General features: G+C 43.2%; 1 protein-coding gene across 2 annotated transcripts in view; it reads right to left on the reverse strand.

Moving 5' to 3' along the window:
• Window positions 1–521: 521 nt before the first annotated feature.
• The window catches only part of B4GALT5 (beta-1,4-galactosyltransferase 5), a 75,960-nt gene continuing 54,362 nt past the window's right edge, over window positions 522–22,119 (reverse strand). For both annotated transcript variants that reach the window (XM_072801427.1, XM_072801428.1), the window contains exons 2-9: window positions 20,509–20,643; window positions 10,828–10,941; window positions 9,886–10,010; window positions 8,752–8,868; window positions 7,934–8,121; window positions 7,112–7,234; window positions 4,620–4,721; window positions 522–3,727 (exon numbers count right to left, since the gene is read on the reverse strand). In XM_072801427.1, coding sequence (XP_072657528.1) covers window positions 3,580–3,727; window positions 4,620–4,721; window positions 7,112–7,234; window positions 7,934–8,121; window positions 8,752–8,868; window positions 9,886–10,010; window positions 10,828–10,941; window positions 20,509–20,643 — 1,052 coding nt within the window. In that variant the 3' untranslated portion in view covers window positions 522–3,579. The remainder of the gene's footprint in view (window positions 3,728–4,619; window positions 4,722–7,111; window positions 7,235–7,933; window positions 8,122–8,751; window positions 8,869–9,885; window positions 10,011–10,827; window positions 10,942–20,508; window positions 20,644–22,119) is intronic.

The following is a 22,119-nucleotide window of genomic DNA, read 5'->3' on the forward strand; positions in this document are numbered from 1 at the left end:
GCCACTCACCCTGTCCTTTGTGCTTATCATTATATTCCTAGCACCTGGACACAGAACTTTACACTCATTAAATATAGTGAATAAATGTTCAACAAATAGAAGCTACGATTACAATCTCCAAGCAGAACCAGGGAGACAGCAAACTCTGGACTGACCCCAGAGGACCTCTGGATCCAAACTCCATCCACTCTCACCCCCTCTTTGCCCACGTGTCTTGTTCGACTTGATGAGGGTCACCTGGGCCAATTCGAGAAGGAAAACTAAGTGTGGGTGGATGCCTGGGTAGCATGGTGGGGTTTAGTGCTTTTGCTACATTGGCTGAGTCTTTCCACCAGCTGGTCTGGTTGCAGGGGTCGGGGGTGGGGGCTGTCTTTCTCTCAGGAGTACCCAGAGGTCAGCTGAGCAACCTGGAAGCCAAGCTGCTTGAAGGAACCCAGAGGAGCTGAACTCCCATGAGAAAAAGAGAGGAATGGCTTCCAAATAGCCAAATTGTTCTAGGCAAAGACAAACAATCACCAAGGTTTGGTTCTTGAGTATGTATTTTTTACTGAAAAAATCATTCATAAATTAACATACAAAAATGTACAAACACATGAGTAAATAATGTAATGACAAAGGACTATTTTTGTGAAAAGTGTTTTTAAAACATCTTTAGATTTCAGTGCAAAAACGTACCCCTGGCACCTCTTAAAACATAAGAGCAAGCTCAAAAAAAACGTAGTGATGGAAGGAAGCTAGCTACCTTCAATGCCATTGTCAACGGTGAGTGGACACAATCAATACTTGTGGCTGTTGCTCAATTATTAACTTCTGTGGTAGAGGAGCTCCAACAAGAATCCCTGTAATGTCAAAAGGAATATTTTTGCAATAACTCTTCGCCCAGCAAAACAGCATGAAAGGAGAAACATTTCCCTGCAAGCAGCTAAGACCAGACTGATTTAAGGGGTCACCCATCAGTAGCCTTAAAAGAATTTCAGCTGCCAAAATATGCACAAGGTCACATTTGGTTCTTATTGTTCTTTTTTTCTTTTTTTTAACTTGAGAATCTCACACCATTAATAGCTCACGGGCCTGGCTGTATGTTCTTAACTTTTGTTTCCCACATGATCCTCGACCTGGTGGGTAAATGACTAAGCGGTGTGCAGTAAGAGATTTCACACTAATAAAACAAACTCACACATGATCGCAAAATAATTTCAGTGACCTTACTTCAAGCAGTGAAAAGACACCTTTCCTTTTATCCTCCAATCAAGCATTTTCTTTTTAAGATCAAGTGTTGAGCCTTTTGCCAATGTTTTGTTCTTGGTGGGTAAATACGTTTGTGAAAAGCTTTGCATGGGACCATTTTACAACACTGCTGTGTACACACATATCATCTTTAACTAAGGACTGGCCCAACCTAGCAAATTCTTCCAAATGACATCATGGCTGTATCACCCTGAAAGTGGCTCACAGCCTTCAGTGATGAGAGAGGACAGGAGAAGGAAAAGGATGAGGAGAGTCAAGACCAGCACACCGGCCTAGGGGGAGGCAGGAGAAAAGGGAGAAAGAAATCTTTATTGCTCTGGGCACCAGACTTCAAAGGAAAACCAAGTGAGCTCCTGTGTGTAATGTTCTGTTGTGAAGGTCTTTTAAAGCATGAGATGCTCAACATTCTTTTAAAACATATGATACAACTTACCAGCATTTTCAAGGGCAGCAGCCTGCTCTCTCATATGAGCCGATAAGAGCTTTGTAATGCAGTTGCTTTTCTAAAATACCACTCTATTCTTCAAAAGAACAAAAGCACGAACAAAAAACAAGGCCTGGCCAATCACTCCCACAGCTTGTGGGGATCATATGTCCATGGAAGCGACACATGCAACGGAGAAAACCCCAACCCACACATATCTACACAAATACACTCCCCTACACACACATCCATGTAAACCATGAAAATTAAGGAAGTTGAAGGCAAACAAGGCAATTAAAAAAAATATGAAGTACTTTTCAGAAAGTACTCCTAATCACAATATATAAATATGTTTTATGGAAAAGGAGAGGAAAAGACTGGCATTTTTCAGAATCCTGCAGAAGGCAAGAGGGACCAGAATCGAGGGATTTGGCTCAGGGAGAAACAGAGGCACAACTTCAAGGGCAATTCAGAATCTAACTTCAAGAAGTGCATGGGGTGTGAACCCAGCACACAGGCTTGGGTCCTGGCATTGTCTGTCCACCTGCAAAACTCAGATGGGTCTACCCTGGCCCCCAGCTGACCCACAGCACACAAATGTCACTTGCTCCCTGGCTTCTTCAGTCCACTGCTCTTTAGTTCTAGGAACTGGTTCATAATGTTGACAAAGAATCTTTCCAGAAACTGAAAAGGGAAATATTCAGAGGAATCACTGAAGCTAGCTGATAATTTAGGCACAGATTTCAGGAATTGTGGCCAAGTTCCAAAAGAGCAAAATAAAATAAAAAAGAGGCAGAAAACTGACCCACCCACCCTACCCCACCACTCTCAGTGATGAAAGAACAAAGAACAAAGTTTAGAGATCCAGGGGTGTGTGGACACAGAGGCCCCCCAAAGGGTCCGCTTTGAGCAGGAGGGCTCCTGTTTAGCAGAAGACGGGGATGAGACTGTACATGCCCAACTGGGAAGAGAGTCCACAGCAAAAGTCAAGAGCAAGACTTCTGGAAGAGGAGGATGGGAGGGGGCAGGAGTGAGCTACCAGTGATAGGCTGGACTGTCTCGATCTGTTTGCGACATGCCCTACGTCCACTCCCTTCCAAAGCGATAGCAATTTGGGAGGTGATAGCCCTCCACTGCATTTTAACTGAGTTCCGCATTTGCCAACCAAATAAGTGATCTAATATATAAATCCTTGGTTTGAATTGGAGCCAGCTATAAAATTAAATTTAAAAAAGGCATTTTACATGGCTTATTTACAATTATACTTCTTCAAGAAGTGATTATTATAGGTCTATTTATCTTCCCCAATCCCTCCCCCCACCCTCCATCCCCACCCAAAGCAGGTAAAGAAAGAAAGAAAGAAAAAGAAAGAAAGAAAGAAAGAAAGAAAGAAAGAAAGAAAGAAAGAAAGAAAAAGAAAGAAAGAAAGAAAGAAAATGAAACCAAAGAGAACACCAGAGATGGAGAAGAATGGTGTGTGGAGTTTCATTTGCTCTTCCTAAAACGCAGCTGCCCTGTGGTGGGGTTGCCTCTTTGCTCTGAAGGCCAAGAAGCTTCAAAGGCCATTCGTAGGAACAGGCTCGGCGCCAGGACCACAGCAGAGCTCAGTTCCGGGTCTGGAGATCCTGGCTGAGACGGGACGCTGGGGTAGGCGACCGGGGGGAGGAGAGCAGCAGGACAGACATCCGTCTTGTGAAAATAGAAAGCCAGTCCTGATGAAGGAAGCTCCCCATCCACAGTGAAGGCGTTTTGTGCGTGTATACTGTTCACATTTTCTCCTCAAACCCTGTGATCCTTCATCAGACACTGTATTTCTATTCTCTTCCTGGGTGGAGCCCCAAGACCTCACTCCCCAGGTTGCTTTCTTGGTGGTGGTGGGTAAAGCAAACACATGTTCTCTCCTCATCTCAGTACTCGGTCACCTGAGCCAGCTCGGGTGTCAAGTTGACAGTAATGTTTTTATACAAGGCGTCGTATGTGATGTTTGCAAAGTAGTTCAAGTTGTTGAGGCCGTCCAGCCCTTGTCGTTCTTTGGACTTCCGCAGCAGAGCATACCTGTTTAAGCAGAGAGCAGAGGGGTGGCTCTGAGTGAGGGGCCAAAGCCCAGGGTGGTGCTCCTGCCTCACATGGCAGGGGACCGGCCTGCCCCGGTCAGCTGCACCACACCGAAGGTGGTTAGTATTAGAAACACCTTCTCTTACATGCTGAGTACTTCAGTTATGATATCATTTCATTTAATGCACCCACTCCTTAAGTAAATGAGGCAACCAAGGCTCCTGGTGTTCAATGACCTGCCCAAGGTAGGGGGAGTGGGAGGTAAGATATTACACATACATCAGATGAGCACGGTCTGGGTCTGCATTCAGTACCTCCCCACTCCTATGACAGTGGAGTTCACGCAATCAGAGCTGGTGCTCCAGAGAACAGTCCTCCTCCCAGTAAACGAGACCAAAATGCACTTTTGAACACGTGGAGATGTCATTCTACTGACATGCCTCAATTAGGCCAGGATGGAACTTCCTTATCGAGTGCACCCACACAAACAGAAGTTTGGGGTGCCCTTCCAAACTGGAGCTCGCAGAATGGGTGCCAACCCTGCTTTGTCATGTCAGTGCAAGTTACACAGAGACCTTTAACTGAGTGGATTTTTCTCCAACGCCCTACCGGCTACAGAGAAGACCATGAAGCTTAGGATGTCAAATGAGCAATCTCCAAATGAGATCTATGATCATATTTTTCACCGATAATCTGATTTCACACAAATGCCTGCCTCATGGAAACACGAAAATCTATCTAGGAACTATAAGGCAGCCAAAACAGGACCATGGAGAGGAGGTGGGAAGTAAGAAAAGGGGGCTGCAATATGATATGCTCTGGGACATCTGGAAATGCAAAATATAGAGGATATTTGTAGAGTATCCTCTACAAGAGTAAATAAACTACCAACCTTCCAAGAAACTGGACTTCTCCTCGATGGTGATGAGGAATAGACTTGTACTTCCCCGTGTCACCTTCTGGCCGGCTCACAGAGTAGCCTGCATTCTGTACTCTGTCCGAGACAAAAACGTTGGGCTAGATAGATAAAATGATCAAGTACCACAGATGACCACACCTGTGCCGAGGTTGAGAAATCCCAAGATAAACAACAGAACTTCTTCTGCATTCAAATATTCAATTGCTTACCCTCTGGATTAAGTTCATGGCTTTAGAAAAGTAGGTCTACAATACAAAAGAGTGTTGAAAAAGAAAAGAAATTCGAAATTCAAAATTTTGGGAGTAAGGCATGATGCAGGTTCTCAGCGATAGTCCAACAGGGAGCATTCCCCAGGAGACGAGTGCACACACACTCTCTCCCTGCCGGCTTCTTTGGGACCTATCAAAAATGTTTTTCTCACTGGTAGACAGCATCTTTCCTGTCCATAAACTACTATAAAGCAAGTCAGTAAAGCCAGAGTAGCACTGTGTTTTCCCTGCTTATGAACTTAATTACTCTGCCCACCTCCCCCATCACCAGGGAGATGAACTAATTTGTATGACACCCTCTGATCTAGATGTAAAACTTCACAACACTATGAGGAAAGCAGAACTAAGGAGGTGTTTGGTTATTAATCCAAACCTGTCTTTGGTAAAAAGATAAAGATAAAGACAGGATTTCCCAAGTTGGGTTTACTGGAAACTAGATAGGGCTGTAAGAAATAATACGTGGAGGTAGACTTTGGATATCTATGTGAAACTTATGGTTGTCTTCATATTTTAAAACTGTGGGAGAATATTATTTCAACATCCTCCTTTTAACTCCAAGTTACACTCTCCTTTTGATATTGGGAAATGCATTCTTGCTCTTGATTTGGTAAGTGCATAGAGAATGTCTACTGTGTGCTTGGGAATTGTGCAGGGTACTGGGGTGAACCAGCTCCTGTTCCTGTGCCTGGGGGCTCCTGCTGAGCTGGGGACAGTGCAAGCTGAGAATTATGACAGATGTCCTGGGAGAGCTCAACCAGTTACGTTCATGGAAAACTGTTCATCCTCACTAGGTTCCTAAGAAATCCAAATGGATGGATTAAAAGGAAGAGATGCCATTTTTACCTCTCAAACTGAGAAAGATTATGTCTGGACCTCCTCTGTCCAGTACAGCAGCCCCGAGCCACATGTGACTACTAAAGGGCTGAAGTGTGGCAAAATGTAAAAGGTGGTTTATAACCAGTAATATAAGAAAGTAGGAATGTTGATGCACCACTGCTCAGACTCTTCTGCAACCTCTTTTGGAGAAAAATCCTGACCATAACTTTCCAAATTTGAAAGAGCATTTATTTGACTCTGTAGTTCTACAACTAGGGATTTAATTTGAAGAAATACTTGCATAGGTGAACAAGGATATTCAGAATTGTAAACAATGTTCCTTGACAGGAGAGGATTAAAATAAAATATCATGTATCTACATAAAGGAATACCATGCAATTGTTAGAGATAATGAAGCGGCTCTCTCCGTATTAACATGGTTGGAAAGAGAGACAGGATGGGTCTGGGTTGTTTGTATATGGATATAAAGATGTAGAGAAAGAGCCCTGTTAAAATGACTACTTCCTGGGAACGAAATAGGACAAAACCATTATGCTGTTTGGTTTATACGCCTTGTATTATCTGACTTTTTACCAGCAAGTATTACATTGTAATTAAAAACAACACCTAACTTTTTTTTTAAAGCCCATCTATAAAGTCAACAGATAAGAGGTGGAGATTCTTTTGCTTATTTGTTCCTTATTAGGTTACTGTTTACTTATTACTCTGCAAAAAGATCAGTTTACACTACTCAAATATAACATCATTCTTGCAAACTTGTATAATCCAAGTCTTATCTGATAGTAGAGGCAAATCTGTGTACACTCATCACGAATATGTGACCTCTGGCTTGGGGAAGTTTTAGTGAAATGTGCTATGAATATAAAACAGATATCAGATTTCAAAGGTATAGTGAGAGAAAAAATAAATGTGAAGCATCCCATTAATTCTTCATACTGATTATATGTCAGAAGGATATTATTTTTAATATATTGTGATAAATCTATTGGCATGTATTAAATACATTAAAATTAATTTCATCTCTTTTTCTTTTTTTAAAGATTTTGTTTATTTATTCATGAGAGAAAGAGAGAAAGAGAGAGAGAGAGTGGCAGAGACACAGGCAGAGAGAGGAGCAGGCTCCATGCAAGGAGCCTGATGTGGGACTCGATCTGGGGTCTCCAGGATCACACCCTGAGCTGCAGGCGGCGCTAAACTGCACGCCACCGGGGCTGCCCTTTTTTAACCTTTTTAAACGTGGCTAACTAGGATGTTTCACATTACCTAGATGGCTTGTACCCTACATCTCATGCACAGCACTGGTCTGAGGAGCCTAAGGTAGCATTTTTAGATGGCACCGAAACCAGAAGAGGGGAGTACCTGTTCCACAGGTCGTCATCTTCTCCACCCCAACCCCAGAAAGCGTTTGGAAAGCCATTGATCTTCCGAAACTGTTCCACTGTTAAGCCGCTCACTCCACCAAAGAACTCAGTGTAAGGAAGCCTAGAAGGAGACATACAGCTTCGATCATCTGGGAATCCAAGGATGGTTTCTTCCCCTGGGAAGAGTCACCATTTCACTGGAGAACTCTTTTGTGACACAGTGCACTCTGTGCTACTACCCTGAACCACCTGCAGCCATTTCCTCGTGCTGAGACGCAGAGATCTTTGTAGCTAACTACGTGTTTCTCTAATTGCTATGTTTCATAACAGCTTTATTGAAACATAACTGACATTCCAAATGATTCACCTAAAGTGTATAATTCCATAGTTTTTAGGCTATTCACGGAGTTGTGCAACCATGAACCCCAATCCATTTAAATACCTTTCATCACCCCAAAAAGAAACCTTGTACCCATTAGCAGTCACTCCTCGTTCCCCCTCCTCCCTGCAACCACTGCTCGGTCTCTATGGATTTGCTTATTCTGGACAAGTCATGGGAGTACAATCATGCAACATGTGGCCTTTGGTAACTAGCTTCTTTCACACAGGAGTGTTTTCAAGGTTCATTAATCTGGTCACATGTATCAGGACTCCATTCCTTTTTACTGCCTAATAGTGTTTCCATGCTGTGGCTGCACTCCATTTTGTTTATCCATTTGATAGCCAACGCATGCTGGGGAGGAGCTAATTGGATTTTGCCATCTTTGCATCTCTCAGCATCCTTTTAGATTTAACCTCTTCCAGAGGAAATGATACTCACAGATACATATACTTGTCCAACTTCGTTGCAAAGTGCCTTGGCATCTGCCCACACCCATAGTAGTTCCGATCGCTTTCTGGTATATGATCCACATCATGAAAAATAAGACAGTCCCAGTCCAAATCCTTCATTGCTTCTTGAAAACCGACGTTGAAAAGCATGGCTCGATTAAAAGGTTGGGTGCCAACCTATAAGAAGCAGGACTTTATTTTTTAAAAGGACTCAACAAGCAAAATCTTCACTGCCTCCCGGCCTATAGGAGAGCTTACTGAACCTGATTAGGACAGGTTACTGAGCCAGAGATGGCTTGGCCAGCACACTCATCACTGCCTCACAAACCACTTGACATCTGGCCTCAATTTCCTTAGAAATAAGAAGGGTAACAAGCCCAAGCTCCTCTCTCCTAAGACTGTCATAAAAGCAAGCATTCGATCTCTAACAGCATCTGGAGGAGTATCCAGCCTCATAAAGGGAAGAAAGAACAATACAGCCATTTTTACCCATGGCTCCTTATCTTAAGGGGAATTTCCTGGGTCGGAAGACCAAAAACACCACCCAAAACAGCTCTGACTAAAACACCATACAAGGGGCCTTTGTTCAAGGGTAAACAAAGTTCCCTCCTGGACTCAAGTCAGCCAGTGTTGAGAAACATCCCAAACCAGAAGCATAGAATTGCTCTCTGCTCCCCCTTTCAGCTCTGGGTGGCTCAATCCTAAGATTGCAGTTTCGCTGGCTCTGCACTCCAAAGGTGGATTGGCTGAAAGTGCTCTAAACTGCTATCTCAGAACAGAAAGAAGAGGAAAGGATGGGCCACTCACTTGCTCAACCACATAAAATGCAAATCGCAGGCGCTGGCGCTGAAGCATGGGAATCAGGTGTCTGAGCAGGACTGGGAGGTGCTCGTGGCGGTTCCGGAAAGGGATGAGGATTGCCACCTGGAGAGGGTCACAGCAGAAGAAGCCGCCTGGTTAATCCCCTCGACTTCTGCTTTGTAGCAGGACACAGCCATGGAATCAGTAACCAGCTAGTTTCTGGGGTGTTCTGGAAGGTTGCCTTGTCCTCAACCTCAACTAAACAAAGAGCTATGTTGGCAGGTAGGCCCCTGTACATGAGTGGACTTTGTTCTTACACGCACCATACTTTGTACATAGTGGGCCCACTGAATGAATTCACTCTAGACCACAACCCAGAGGAAGATATTCATTCTACAGCATGACCCGGCACACAAACATGTCCATATATAAGCATACAACTAAAATGCACTCCACAAAATAGTACTTCCCCTTATGACAGGTAGCGCACTTTGAGATTATGTATAGAGGGATCTATATGTATGTATGATCCATACATATATATGAATTTTTAAAAGAATGCTGGTCATTAAATTGATATTATATCCCAGTGACAGGCTGGAAACACCCATCTAGTCCAGATCTGCTTTGTTCATTGCAGGACTGGCACAGAAGCAGCACTTGAGCAAATACTTGCTGAAAGAACAGAAGTGAGCCAGATCCACACACTGATGCTTCCTGATTGTAGTCCTGTAGAAAGCCACTAAGCAATTCTAAGCGTCAGGCTGGAAGCTCCACTCTTTGTTGTACTAAACTCATGGTAACAATGCCAAACAAGGCACCAAGTACTGAATTTGTGAAGATGGCTTTTACAAATGTGGCATGAGAGACCCACCAACACTCCCCCTTGTTGAACCAGTATTCTTAAAAGGAGACAAAAGGGTCCTGCTTAGTCATAGGACTGATGCACGTTTCTGGAACTAGACAGTATCCTTAGGGAAACCCACACCTCCAGAGTGTTTCCATCGAATGCAGATACTTTGCATCGGGTCGTAGGGTACAAATTAAGAATTATCATAGTCCGTGAATCCCATGGTGTCCTGGAATGATGGCAAGGCCAGATGCCCTTCCCAGCACCTCAGGCCTGATTTCACACCCTACCTTCCATCGAGGCAGGCAATCTGAAGGCTTCCAGTGACCTCCGAGCTTGATGGCTGGGTCTTTAGAGAAGATTTCATGGATGTCATCCATTGCGATTTCACTCATGTTTATGTCTATTGGGCCCTCTGAACAGAGATGGGGTGAGGGGAAGAAAAAGAATTAAGAGGCCAGAAAGTGACAGAATGTTTTCCCCCTATGACTGGGGTTTCACTGTCTAGAGAGGTTCAATGCTTTCTTCAGCTGACTGTGTTTGTCACAGAGATGTGAGGCCCTTCCCCTGCTTTGCAACTCCCTGCATTTCAGTTCATCACTATTACTGGGTTAAGCAGCAAGTCAAGAAATTAAGACTGAGGGGAGTGGCAGCTGAACTTCTCCAAGGGGAAGGAGGGAAGAAAGAGGCTGAGCTTGGAGCCTCTCTGCACACTTTGAGGCAAGCACAGACACAGGGTCCTTACTCAGTGACATTCGTCATATTATCAAACAAGTTATAATCAGTGTGGGATTTATACTGAAAGATAAAGCTGGTTGCCTGTACTTTCTCTAGGACATCCTAACAGATCCCAAGTCACCAGACAGGGGGGATATGCAAAGCAAAGAGTGAAAAACATGGTAGAACATGGCACCAGGAACATAGGCAACTCTGCAGGAGGGGCTGAAGGGGGCCAGGACACATGGAGCTTTCATCTCCTGCTTCCAATGGCGGGGAGACATTTCTAGTCTCCACATAGCGGAGGCGTACTGAGAGATGGAGAACTCTCTCCCTTTCATTTAATTTTTTTGAAGATTTATTTATTTGACAGAGAGAGAGTGAGAGCGCGAGCGAGCATGCACAAGCAGGGGGAGAGGAAGAGGGAGAAGCAGGCTCCCTGACGAGCATCTCCCTTTCACTTTAATCAAATAAACAGACACGTCAGTTTGAAAAGCAGGGTACGCTCTACTCACTCATGGAAGGGAGCCTCTCGGGGCAGGTATGGTTTGCAAAGTAGGTGAAGTCTTCAGGAAGAAACGTTGTGGTTTGTAGGAAGGTTTCACTGTGGTTCAAGTCAAGAGGGTAATCTAGAGAGGTAAGAAAAAAGGCAGCTCAGACCGGCACAAGTCATCAATTCTGCAAGTCTCAGAGGAATACCAAAGAAGCATTTTTCTTAGATATCATCTTTTGCAGAATCAGGACTCTAGACTAGCTCTTCACTGCAGCTAAAAATTTGAACCCATCAATAAAAAGGTTAACCAGATGACACCATTTTAAGCAGTGTCTCTATTCTTACTGTTATTATAGCTTTATATGCTGTGTCCAAAAAACCCTACAACGTAATTAAAAACAAGCACACAAAAAACAACCAGCAGCCCCCCGCCCCATGTCTTCCTCTCTACAGGAACTAGTTTCACTTCTTTTAGCCAACTGCTTTAGCATTTACTTCCTGTATAGCTGTTCCAGATAATTCTGTTGTGACTTCCCACTGTGGGGCCTGTGGATTTTTGCTCCCTTCCCTGCCCTGCCCCTACCATACACACACCCTTTCATCCTCTTGTCTCCAAACATCTATGACTGCTGTGGTTCAGCCCGTCTTTAGCATCTACACTGAAGTATTTATTCTATAGATACTATTTGTAGTTGAGAAATGTGGGAAGTTATGATTCCTTTACTTTTCCTGCACAATTTGGTCTGTGGGCTTTGTTTTATATGGAGTCTGACCTAACTGCCACCACCATCCCTCTTAGGACATCCACAAGCATCAGGGATTCTCTCACTTTAGTTTCCCAAAGCAGGTCCCACACCATCCGACCCACTCCAGGCCCACTGGCTCTCCCTTGCACCTGCTGTACAGATGTCATCCATCAGCCTCCCTCCCTCAGCATCCTGGAGACTCCCTTCACTGCTCACCAGTGTGAACCCTCACTCTGCCTGGGTTCAATGTTTCCCTTTTTCTTGCTGGAACACATCTTCCAAGTAGCTCCCTAAGCAGATGATGGGGAGTGGTTTTTGAAACCTTTGTACACCTGACTCTTTTTGTTCTTTCTTACTTGATTCATAGGTTAGCTGGGTTTACAGAATGCTAGGCTGGAAACAATTCTCCCTAAGGATTGTGGAAGTGCTATCCACTACTTTCTAGATTCCACCTACACCTACCTGTTAAATCTGAAGCCAATTCCAGGTCTTTGTGCAAGTGACTGGGTATTTCTAAAAGTGTGATGAACTCTCTCTCGGTTCAAGAAATGTCACATTTCTATTTTAAGGTCTATTCTTACCCACTGTGTTGACCATTTGACCTTTACAGTCTAGAAATTCATGTCCTCCCTGTTCTAGAATCTGGGGGCAGGACTAGAGGTACCTCTGTGGGGAAGATTCTCTTCCTTCTGTATCCTACGCTCTTTCTGGAGAACAGAAAACATGAGTTAGATATTGGACTTCCTCGTCCTCTGATTTTCTCATTTTTTTCAATCTTTTTAAGAAAGATTTTATTTATTTGAGAGAGAGAGAGAACAAAAGAGACAGTGCACGAGTGGGCAGAGGGGCAGAGGGAGAGGGAGAAACAGGATCCCTGCTGTGCAGAGAGCTGGACTCGGGGCTTGGTCCCAGGACCTCTGGGATCATGACTTGAGCTGAAGGCAAACGTTTAACTGACTGAGCCACCCAGGCACCTTCTAGTCCTTCTTTTAATTATGATTTGTTATTTTTTTTATTTTAAAAAGTCCTTTTTTTTTCCTGAATATTCATTTCTTACAATATACTTTTTTCATGTTTGCAATCCTTTTACCCTCACATATCACATATGTGATAGCTGTTTGGCATTTTCTTTCACCAGCATAGCCTGCTTCTCCCAGTTTGCTGCTGCTTATTTGTTTTCATCTCTAGAACAGTGCTCCTTGGTCACCTGCTAATATTTAAGAATGGGGTACCAATCAGCTAACTGGAAGGGCTCTGACTGAGGTTCTTCATTGTAGGGTGTTCTGGTCAGAAGTCTGGTTTGGAAGCCTCCAGCATCAATATCTTAGGTTCTTTCTTTTTGGTCTAATCAGATTGCCCAGAGAGTGCTATTCTTTTTTAAGATTTTTTTTTTTTAAGTAATCTCTACCCCCATCGTGGGGCTTGAACTCACAATCCTGAGACCAAGAATCATATGCTCTCTGACTGAGCCAGCCAGGAGCCCCCAGAGCACTCTAATCTCTTGCCAGAAGGGTGTAGTCCTTTTTACAGGCACACTGGGACAGAAGAGGAAAAAGGAGCTGGGCGCACCTAAGCCAAGCCAGGTGCCCCAAGTTGAGGGGCCCGTTTTGCCATCCCTGAGGGTGATCAAGTCTCTAGTCTTTTGCCGGGATGGGGAAAGGATCTGGGTATCTGACTGCTTTTTAAATAGCTTTCAACTAATTTTTATCTTAGCTGCCACTTTTATTCTTATCTGCAAAAGTACTTGATATTGCTAATTCCTGAGCTTCTGGGGGATTTTGCAGTGGTTAGCAGCTTTCCCCGAGGCCACATTAACAGTCTGTCTTCCCAGGTCTGTTGAGCCCTGTATCACTGGTCCATCTGCTTTCCGACTTCCAACTTCTTGCTCTCTTCATTCTTCAGGGTTTATGCCATTGAACTCTCTCTCTCTCTCTCACACACACACACACACACACACACACATCTTCTTGTCGTCCCTAGGGAATCTGCGTGAAAGAGGACCTCCAACTTCTGTTTTTACAGATAAAGAAACCAAGGCACCATATACACGACTGGTACAAGGAGACTTGGCTAGTGCACGACAGAGAAACTCTGGGTTAGTGATCTTTCCATTACACTGTACTATTTTTTCAGAGTACTAACATCTTACTCACCAATCCCCTTTGGGATTCAGGCAGGTTCTATGAAAATTAAAACTTCCTATTCAAACTCGCTTTTGCGCTGGAGAATTCTACAATCTTCGACTCAGATATTTTTTAAACAACATTGTGAGAGGGTTTCCAAGAATCAACAGCTAATAAAATCAGTGAATCCTTTATATAGGCACACACTATCTGCTCTATAAGTGCCCACAGGACACAACTCAGAGTCGACTTGAAGAGAATTCAGTCTCTTAACGGGGGTGAGGTGGGGGTGGGAGGACAGGGGAGGACACAGAATGCTTTCTATCCTTTTTCTTAACAGCTTTCCTGAAAAACACCAAGCCTGCATTAATGGGCATAAACAAAACCAACATGAACCTTAAAGGCAAAATTACATTTACACAGAAATTAGCCCCAAGTCCTCAGTTTGTACATGCAAACCTGTCCTAAATTGATCTTTTTTGAAGGTATTAACACTTCAAAAAGCTATGTCAAGAACCTCCAATACTAATCATTACTCTGGATAATTCTGATTTTGCTTAATTATATGTGTGTGTGTATAAATATATAAATGATTTTCTTTAAGAAAAGTTTTCACATGTACCAGACAATGTGTATTTTGTGATATGCACATGTGTAGAGGGAAAAGCCGCTTCGAAACAGCATCACGGTAATTACATTTGCTTCTCTGAAGGAGAAGAAATTCCCAGAGGCATTATAATAGCATTTTCATAAGCAAATTAAAAAAAATCACAGAAGAGAATAGTAATTCCGAGCAATGACAGAACCAAGCCTTAGAACTATAACCTAAACAGGAAATAAATGAAAACAAAACTAACATGTAGAAGAGACAAGACACTTTCTAGCCTTAGCAATCCTACCTTGAGGGTTTGTGAGAAGATACAGATAAAGCCGTTTCTACTCCCTTCAAACACTAATAAGCCCCATAGCAACCAGCAAAACAAAAGACAAAAATCAGCACCACTTATTTTTTCTTCTGATTACTAAATTAATAGTAATTTTTTAAAGACCCCACAAATATACTTTTTTTTTTTAAAGATTCCATTTATTTATTTGACAGAGAGAGAGAGAGAGAGATATCACCAGTAGGCAGAGTGGCAGAGAGAGACAGAGAAACAGACCCTGGGATCATGAACTGAGCCGAAGGCAGACGACTCACTGACTGAGCCACCCAGGTGCCTCCAAATATACAACTGCTAAGTGGAAGTAAACGTGCCCTACACCTTGAGGAGAAACCTCCCCCCTCAAAAACCTTCATTTCCACCTAAAATTTCTAATTTTAAACCTAAAATTTCTAATTTTAAATTCTTTACATAAAAATTTAATTGAGGGCAGCCCCGGTGGCACAGCGGTTTAGCACCGCCTGCAGCCCGGGGTGTGATCCTGGAGACCCGGGATAGAGTCCCACGTCGGGCTTCCTGCATGGAGCCTGCTTCTCCCTCTGCCTGTGTCTCTGCCTCTCTCTCGCTCTCTCTGAATAAATAAATAAATAAATCTTTAAAAAAAATTTAATTGAAACCTGCTTTCTCACCAGTAGAAACCTTTTAAAGAAGTGGAAGAGGCAGAGGAAATTAACGGCTTGTGAGCTGGTAAAGCTGCCTGACTACTGTGGGGTGCCAGGTCTCCTTTCCAGCTGCCCAGAAATGGGCACTTCCAAATGACAGCTTTTTCCTCTTCCTCTTTTTTTTTTTTTTTTTAGATTTTGATTTTTAAAGTAATCCCTACACCCAGTGAGGGGCTTGAGCTCACAACCCGGAGATGCCAAGTCACAAGCTCCCTTGGCTGAGTCAGCCAGGCGCCCCTTCCTCTTCCTCTTCTACAGAGCATCCCTCCCGAACAAGGAAGGGGCTGGCAGGATAAAACAAGCCTGATGAATTTCTATGGCCATGGCTTTATTTTTTAATTTAAGTGTAATCTATTTTATATCAGGACATGTTCTCCCAGCATGGGAGGCAGGAAGGGCAAAGAAGGCACCGCTTCTACATTTATAAAATGGAAAAACAACAGATATCCTTCCTACCTACAAATTCAGATGGCCTGATTATTCAACTTTGCTTTATACCAGTGGTTCAGCAGCCACGCCTGCACATTAGATCATCTATGAGACTTTAAAAAATCCTAATAATGCCCAGGCTATTTTCCAGATTAATTAAATAAGAATCTTTGGGGTACATGCATTGGTATTTTTTAAAGCCCCGTCTTGGAAGGGTTTTTCCATGTGTACTCGGGCTGATGGCTACCCTAATACATAGGAGTGGCAAAAATCTGCCTTCTCCCTTATCTTACCAAACCCAGTTGAGCAGGGACTGGGAAATACTGACCAATAGATTCCAGGAAGAACCACCACTTTCCCTTTCCATTTGAGAAAAGACCAAACACTTACCTCTCTGCTTGAAAAATGTGGAAATTTTATATACTAGAAAAATGTCATCAGAATGAATATCTGTACAATATAAAGAATTAGCATTTTTCACAACTTAGCATGCCTAAGGATGACCCTGCACCTGCTCAGTGAGCAGACATTGGAATGCTCATGGGCTGAGCATCTAAAAACTGGAAAGAATAAGAATATCTAGCTCACTGAATATATTACCAAACACCCCGGCAATGACTTTATTCACGTTATTTGCTTATGGCAACAGACCTGTTTCCAAGGATGTGGGCAAGAGAACATTCTTCTGAGTATGTGACTGTAAGAGGGTCCGGGCCAGAGGTGTGAGGAGGTTTGTGTCTATGTGTGTATGCACGTATATATAGAGGTAAGAAATGTCCCGCTGGGTGAAAGTTACAGGTAGAATGACACTTCCAAACTCATATTTAAGAATGAGAAAGGACAGGTCACTCAACCACTCACCTTATCTATAAGACTAAGTGGGGGGGAGGGGGGCTGCCGGCTGGCTCAATAGATGTAAGACTCTTGATCTCAGGTGGTGGGTTTGAGCCCCACTGTGGGAGTAGAGATTACCCCAGAACAGAAATAACTTTAAAAAGAAAAAAAAAAAAAAAAAAACCCTAAGTGGCTGGACAAGATGAACCCAGAGAATTTTATTCTGATGCCAATGTTCTTTTGAGCATCTCTGCCACTACTCACAGGAAGCTCTGCAGGATTCCCAATCTCACACACACATGGCTTTTGGTGACAAGAAACTGCTTCTCTAATTTACCACATCAGGTGTATTTCCTGGCTTACAGTCCTCATTCCCTTAAGTGCATTCTTATTAGACAATCACCATTTTAGCTTTCAAAGGTAAAGAAAGCTAGCATTACTTAAACGTCACACAAGGGCTTTCAGCTACACTTGGCCTAATGAAGGCTGCAGATCGTAGGTGCATGCCCTAGCACTGTGTCCAGGGTGCATGCAGCTGCAGAGCTCACAGAACCACCTCAGTCCTGCGACCACCACAGTCCTGCTACCTTTGTCAAGCCTCCCAATGGCTCCCGGAGGGAGTGGTCAGGTCAGAAATGACAGTCACCCAACCTTCTCAGCAGCTTCAGGCCCAGAGTCTTCCCTCTGACCGTGACAGACAGAGAACTATTTTGGAATGAATAAAAATGGTGGGTTTTCACTGGATTCACTGCCAGTGAAATACTACTTCCTTTTTAATACTTCCACTCCCCAAGGATGTGCCAACAACACAGAAGCCAATTAAGATGGTAATCTCGGAATTAGGTTACACATAAAATGTTTTCTTGTTAAATCTATTCACTCATGCACTCAAAAACCACTTCCTGAGGGGCCTATATGCTAGGCAGTATAATTGTGCTGGGGCTACACAGACTGGAGAGGCAATGAAGGCACTGTGGGTTCCTAGAGGTCAGCAAGCCCAACCCCACAGCCACATCAAGTCCTATAACTCCTGGGTGCTTCTGCCCTCTCATCCCTAAAGTGGGAACACAGCATTTACCACACTGAGTTCCTATGACAAGTCCACAAGGCAATGCAAGTAAACTGTCTAGCACATAGTAAGACAGCCCCTGATAGCAAAGACTTCCAATTTATAAGGGAAATAGATACCATGAACACAAAATGGATTATTACTCCAACCAGAGGGATGCTGGCAAGAAGTATTTTGGTGTATTATAATCTGAAAATAAACACATGTAAAGTCAAATAACGAGTCCCAGGATATGCCTTCCAAGGGTGCAAGTCACTCAGTACCTGGTTTTCAAGGACAATAAGCCCTGAGGGAGTCAGTGAGATTCTGTGCTTGTGAAGGGACAGGAATCCTGCTTGTGCCCTGCTAACTTCAGAGATAAAACAGACTACTTCGCCAAATGCCCAGATGGAAGTCCTAGCATCATCTGACCTTGGCCAGGCATGAACACTTGGACTGGATAAATGTCATGGCAGCACAAATGTTCCTTTTTCCTCACTGATTCATCACGGGAAAGAGCTCTGGAGAAGCAAAGAACTCCCTAGTTTCATCACACGATGAGAAGCAGGTTTGGGGCGGGATTCAGGAAAAGTCATATGACCCATCACTCCAACACCCCCAAGTTATTTGTATTACACAGAAGTAGAAGTCACATAAAATCCTGCCTACCGGACAGGGCCACGCTTGAGTCAAGGGAGACATAGTGTGTGGGGATTATTTGCAAAGTCTAACGCCACACACGATGAATTAGGAAACAGAAGTGTGCTCAGTCTTCTCCCAAGACCTCAGGCACTCTACTGGTTCCTCTTCCAGGTCTGGTTCAGAGCTCAGGTAATTGTCCCCTGAAACCACAATTTGGCTGAAAAACTCTGAAAAGTCCATCACTTGCTCTTTGCAAACACGAAGAGAGGAAGTATCAAAGCTTCAGTTTGCTAACTCTACTCCTTTGTTGCTAAGGTGGCCAGCAGGGCAGACTGAAGATAAACGAGGATGTGGTCAATTCTTTTAAGAATTTCACTGCTCTCTGAGAGGCAATGCTTTCTCCTAGATCCCAAGCACCACAGAATTCTCATTTGCAATGTTTGCAAAGCAATTTCACATTCTACAGTGAGCTCTGGACAATCGCAGGACTCACTACCGAAGAAAAGAGGGCTGATTTGGAGAAAAGAATATTTCTTAAACGATGCTCAGAATACTGCACCAGGCTTGAGTGAAGTGAGGAAAGCACACTAGTTCTCAGTTAAAGGAATAAAAGGCAAATCACAAATGCTTAGCAAAATAAAATCTCAGAATCTATTTTTTAAATAAAAATCGCCCCTGGCCAGATAGGAGAAGCCTCACGATCGTCCCATTTAACCATCTGGAAATACTTTCTACGTTCAATTTTTGGAAGAGTTAAAAAGAGAGACAAAAAAGACAGCTTTCAAAGGTGAAGAACTTGCTGTGTTTAGCGTTTATAAAAATAGTTAAGAGTCAAAACTATGATTCAGGAGCAAGTTCTTTTAATATAATGTTAGGCAAGCCATCTAACCTCTGTGTTCTTTCTTCCTCTTTATATAATTACTGCTTACAAGATAATAAAAGCCACAGGTAAAAGTTCCAAAGATCGAGAAGGCAGAAATGTTCATTCTTGTGTCTGTCATTGCTATCTTTAGCTTAACAGTCTGAAAAGCCTTCTGCAAAGCTGAATGATTCTAACCACCAAACTCAGCCATGTAGCTAGCAGTAAACCACAGGATGAAAACTACACCTGACAAGGGAAGGTAAACCAGGTGAACAATGAAACTTTTTCCAGAAATTGCTTTTTAAATTTGTGGAGACTGTCCTAGATTATGTGATTATTAGGAAATGGAAAGTTGTTAAAGTCTCAAAGCATTCATAAACAAGGTACACAAGTCCTACTGGGCTGACCAAACTCAAGTACAGTCCAACAGGAAGAAAAGAGTTGGAGCAGCTCTTACAGTGCGGCAAGCAGAGCCAGATTTGCTTTGAAAATACCATGGAGAGGCACCTGGGTGGCTCGGTTGGTTAGACATCTGTCTTTGGCTCAGGTCATGATCCCAGAGTCCTGGGATATGAGTCCACATTGTCAAGTCCATATTGTTGGGCTCCCTGCTCAGCGGAGAGCCTGCTTCTCCCTCACCTTCTGCCCGTCCCCCCTACTTGTGTTCTTGCTCTCTCGCTCTGTCAAATAAATAAACAAGTAATCCATAAAAAAGAAAATAAAATGGACCACCACTAACACCACCATATGCAACAAAACAAACCAACCCCACAATGTTGAGCTGTTAAATAAGTAAGTATAAGGAAGTCTGGTTGTATGGGAACATATTTTGAAATCAAATTCTTTCCAGAAACAGCTTTTGGTTGCTCCTGTTTTGCTGGTGTCCTAAATATATACTTCATTTTGGTACTCTCTTGGAGGCTAGACCACTGAAAAAAAAGGGGAGGGGGGTCTTAAAAGATACTCCTTGCCTCCTCTACCCTGAAAAGTCTTAGGAGTGAAACTGCAGCTATCCAGCCACCCTTATTATACTGTCAGCAACATGAACAAGGATTCATTTTGCAAGTCTCTTTTTTAGTAATGAGGTAATATGACTGGCCAAACCTTCTCTTTTATAATGTATTTTTTCCCATCAAAAATAATTATCCGAACCAAATTTACCTTTGTGGGGAGGAGACATTCTTTTTTTTTTTTTTTAAGATTTTATTTTTTTATTAGAGATACAGAGAGAGAGAGAGAGAGGCAGAGACACAGGCAGAGGGAGAAGCAGGCTCCATGCAGGGAGCGCGACGTGGGACTCGATCCCCAGTCTCCAGGATCCTGCCCTGGACCAAAGGTAGTACTAAACCGCTGAGCCACCCGGGCTGCCCGGGGAGGAGACATTCTAATCAGGCCACTTTTCTACTAACAATATACCTGAGTCATTCACACTGCTATTCCTCTTCGCATAAGCACTGCGAACCACCTGCTCATAAACCTGAGCGCCAATAGTTCTCATGTTGTCCCGGATCAGAATGCCTTGAGCTTGCATCATGAAGAGGTAGGTGTTCACTGCAGAAGACAGAAGGGAAGGGGAAAAAGACATGAATTCAAAAGCAATCATTAAAACAAAACAAGAAAACAAACATATTTGGGCTTTCCTTGTTTCTCTCTTAAAAAAAAAAAACAAAAAACTTATTTCAGTTCTAAAATCCCAAAATGCCTTACCTCTATTTTTCATACTGGGCTCTATGTTTCCAGGATAACAACATTTCCTGGGTAGCTCAGTAGGACTAAGGGGAATTTCTGTCAGTATTCGGCAGTTTTAGGAAAAAAACCCAAACAAAACCCATAAATTAAAAAAGCTACATTCCACCAAGTATTCAAATATCCAGTCTGTATCCCAGCACTGTGATGATCACAAAACCTTTATGGATTGATTAAAACAAGTATTAAAAACAATCTCATCTCACTTTAAGTTTACTTCCCCAGTGCTCACTGGCTATCCTCAGAGAAAGGAAAGCAATGATTGTTCTGCCTACTAGAAACATCTAGGTCCAGATCTGGTCTTGGCCCTAAAATCCAAAGCAACGGGAAGAGAACAGACAGTTTGGTCCCAGTGTCAATTGAAACACACTCCCTTTATAATATATACAAATACTGAACTATTACGTTGCACACCTGAGACAAATACATCAACTATACTTCAATAAAAGCAAAACAGAACAAAAAATTCATTCTTAAACACATGATTATTCAGCTTAACAGTCCAATCACTGTCATCCCTAGGGAAGGATCTCCACTTGAGTTTTTCTGAAGTGTCTCTGAGATGTGAAATGAGGGAGTCAAAAAGATGACTCAGTAGAGTTCCTGTATTCCCCCTTCCAATCTCAAACACCGTGCCATCCATTTTCAAGGAGCTGTAAGGTTTTAAAAGACGGCTTCCTAACCAGCCATTCTAATCTACCCACTTTTCTCTTCACCACTGTAGAAGGGGGCGTGTCTTACAGGGGTGGCACATTTACAAATCCAAACTCTGGTGTGCGCTGGAGATCATCTGGATGGTTGGCTGCCCTCCAACCAGGCCTCAGGCAGATATGCTACCAACAGCCTGGGCCACTCTGCCAGACTTGATACACATGGCCTCAGGCTGTCCTGGCTCTTCCACGAAACATATTTTATTGTCACCACTTCATCATTATTATCACAGTGTCCTGTACACAATGCGCAGTAAATAATGACTAAATGGATGAACCCTAGATGTCAATTTACTTTATTTCAAGCTACTGTGTTTGGTGCTTGTACTGGTGACAGGGGTGGGGATGGGGACAGACCAACTGGCAAAACGCTCCATGAAAACCCCAGGTGGCCCACATTAAACAGGGACATAAACCTAAGGATATCAATGATCTCTAAGGTATATCCTGAGCCATAAAATAATAAAAGACAAGTCAATGTTCATAATGCTCTCAGAACCAAGGTAGTTTCAAAGTAGGCCTTGCAGCAACTGGAAGACAACCATAGGTCAATTTCTGGCAGGGGCAGAGT

This window comes from Canis lupus, chromosome 26 (assembly GCF_048164855.1).
Source record: "Canis lupus baileyi chromosome 26, mCanLup2.hap1, whole genome shotgun sequence".
NCBI classification, from domain to species: Eukaryota; Metazoa; Chordata; class Mammalia; order Carnivora; family Canidae; genus Canis; species Canis lupus.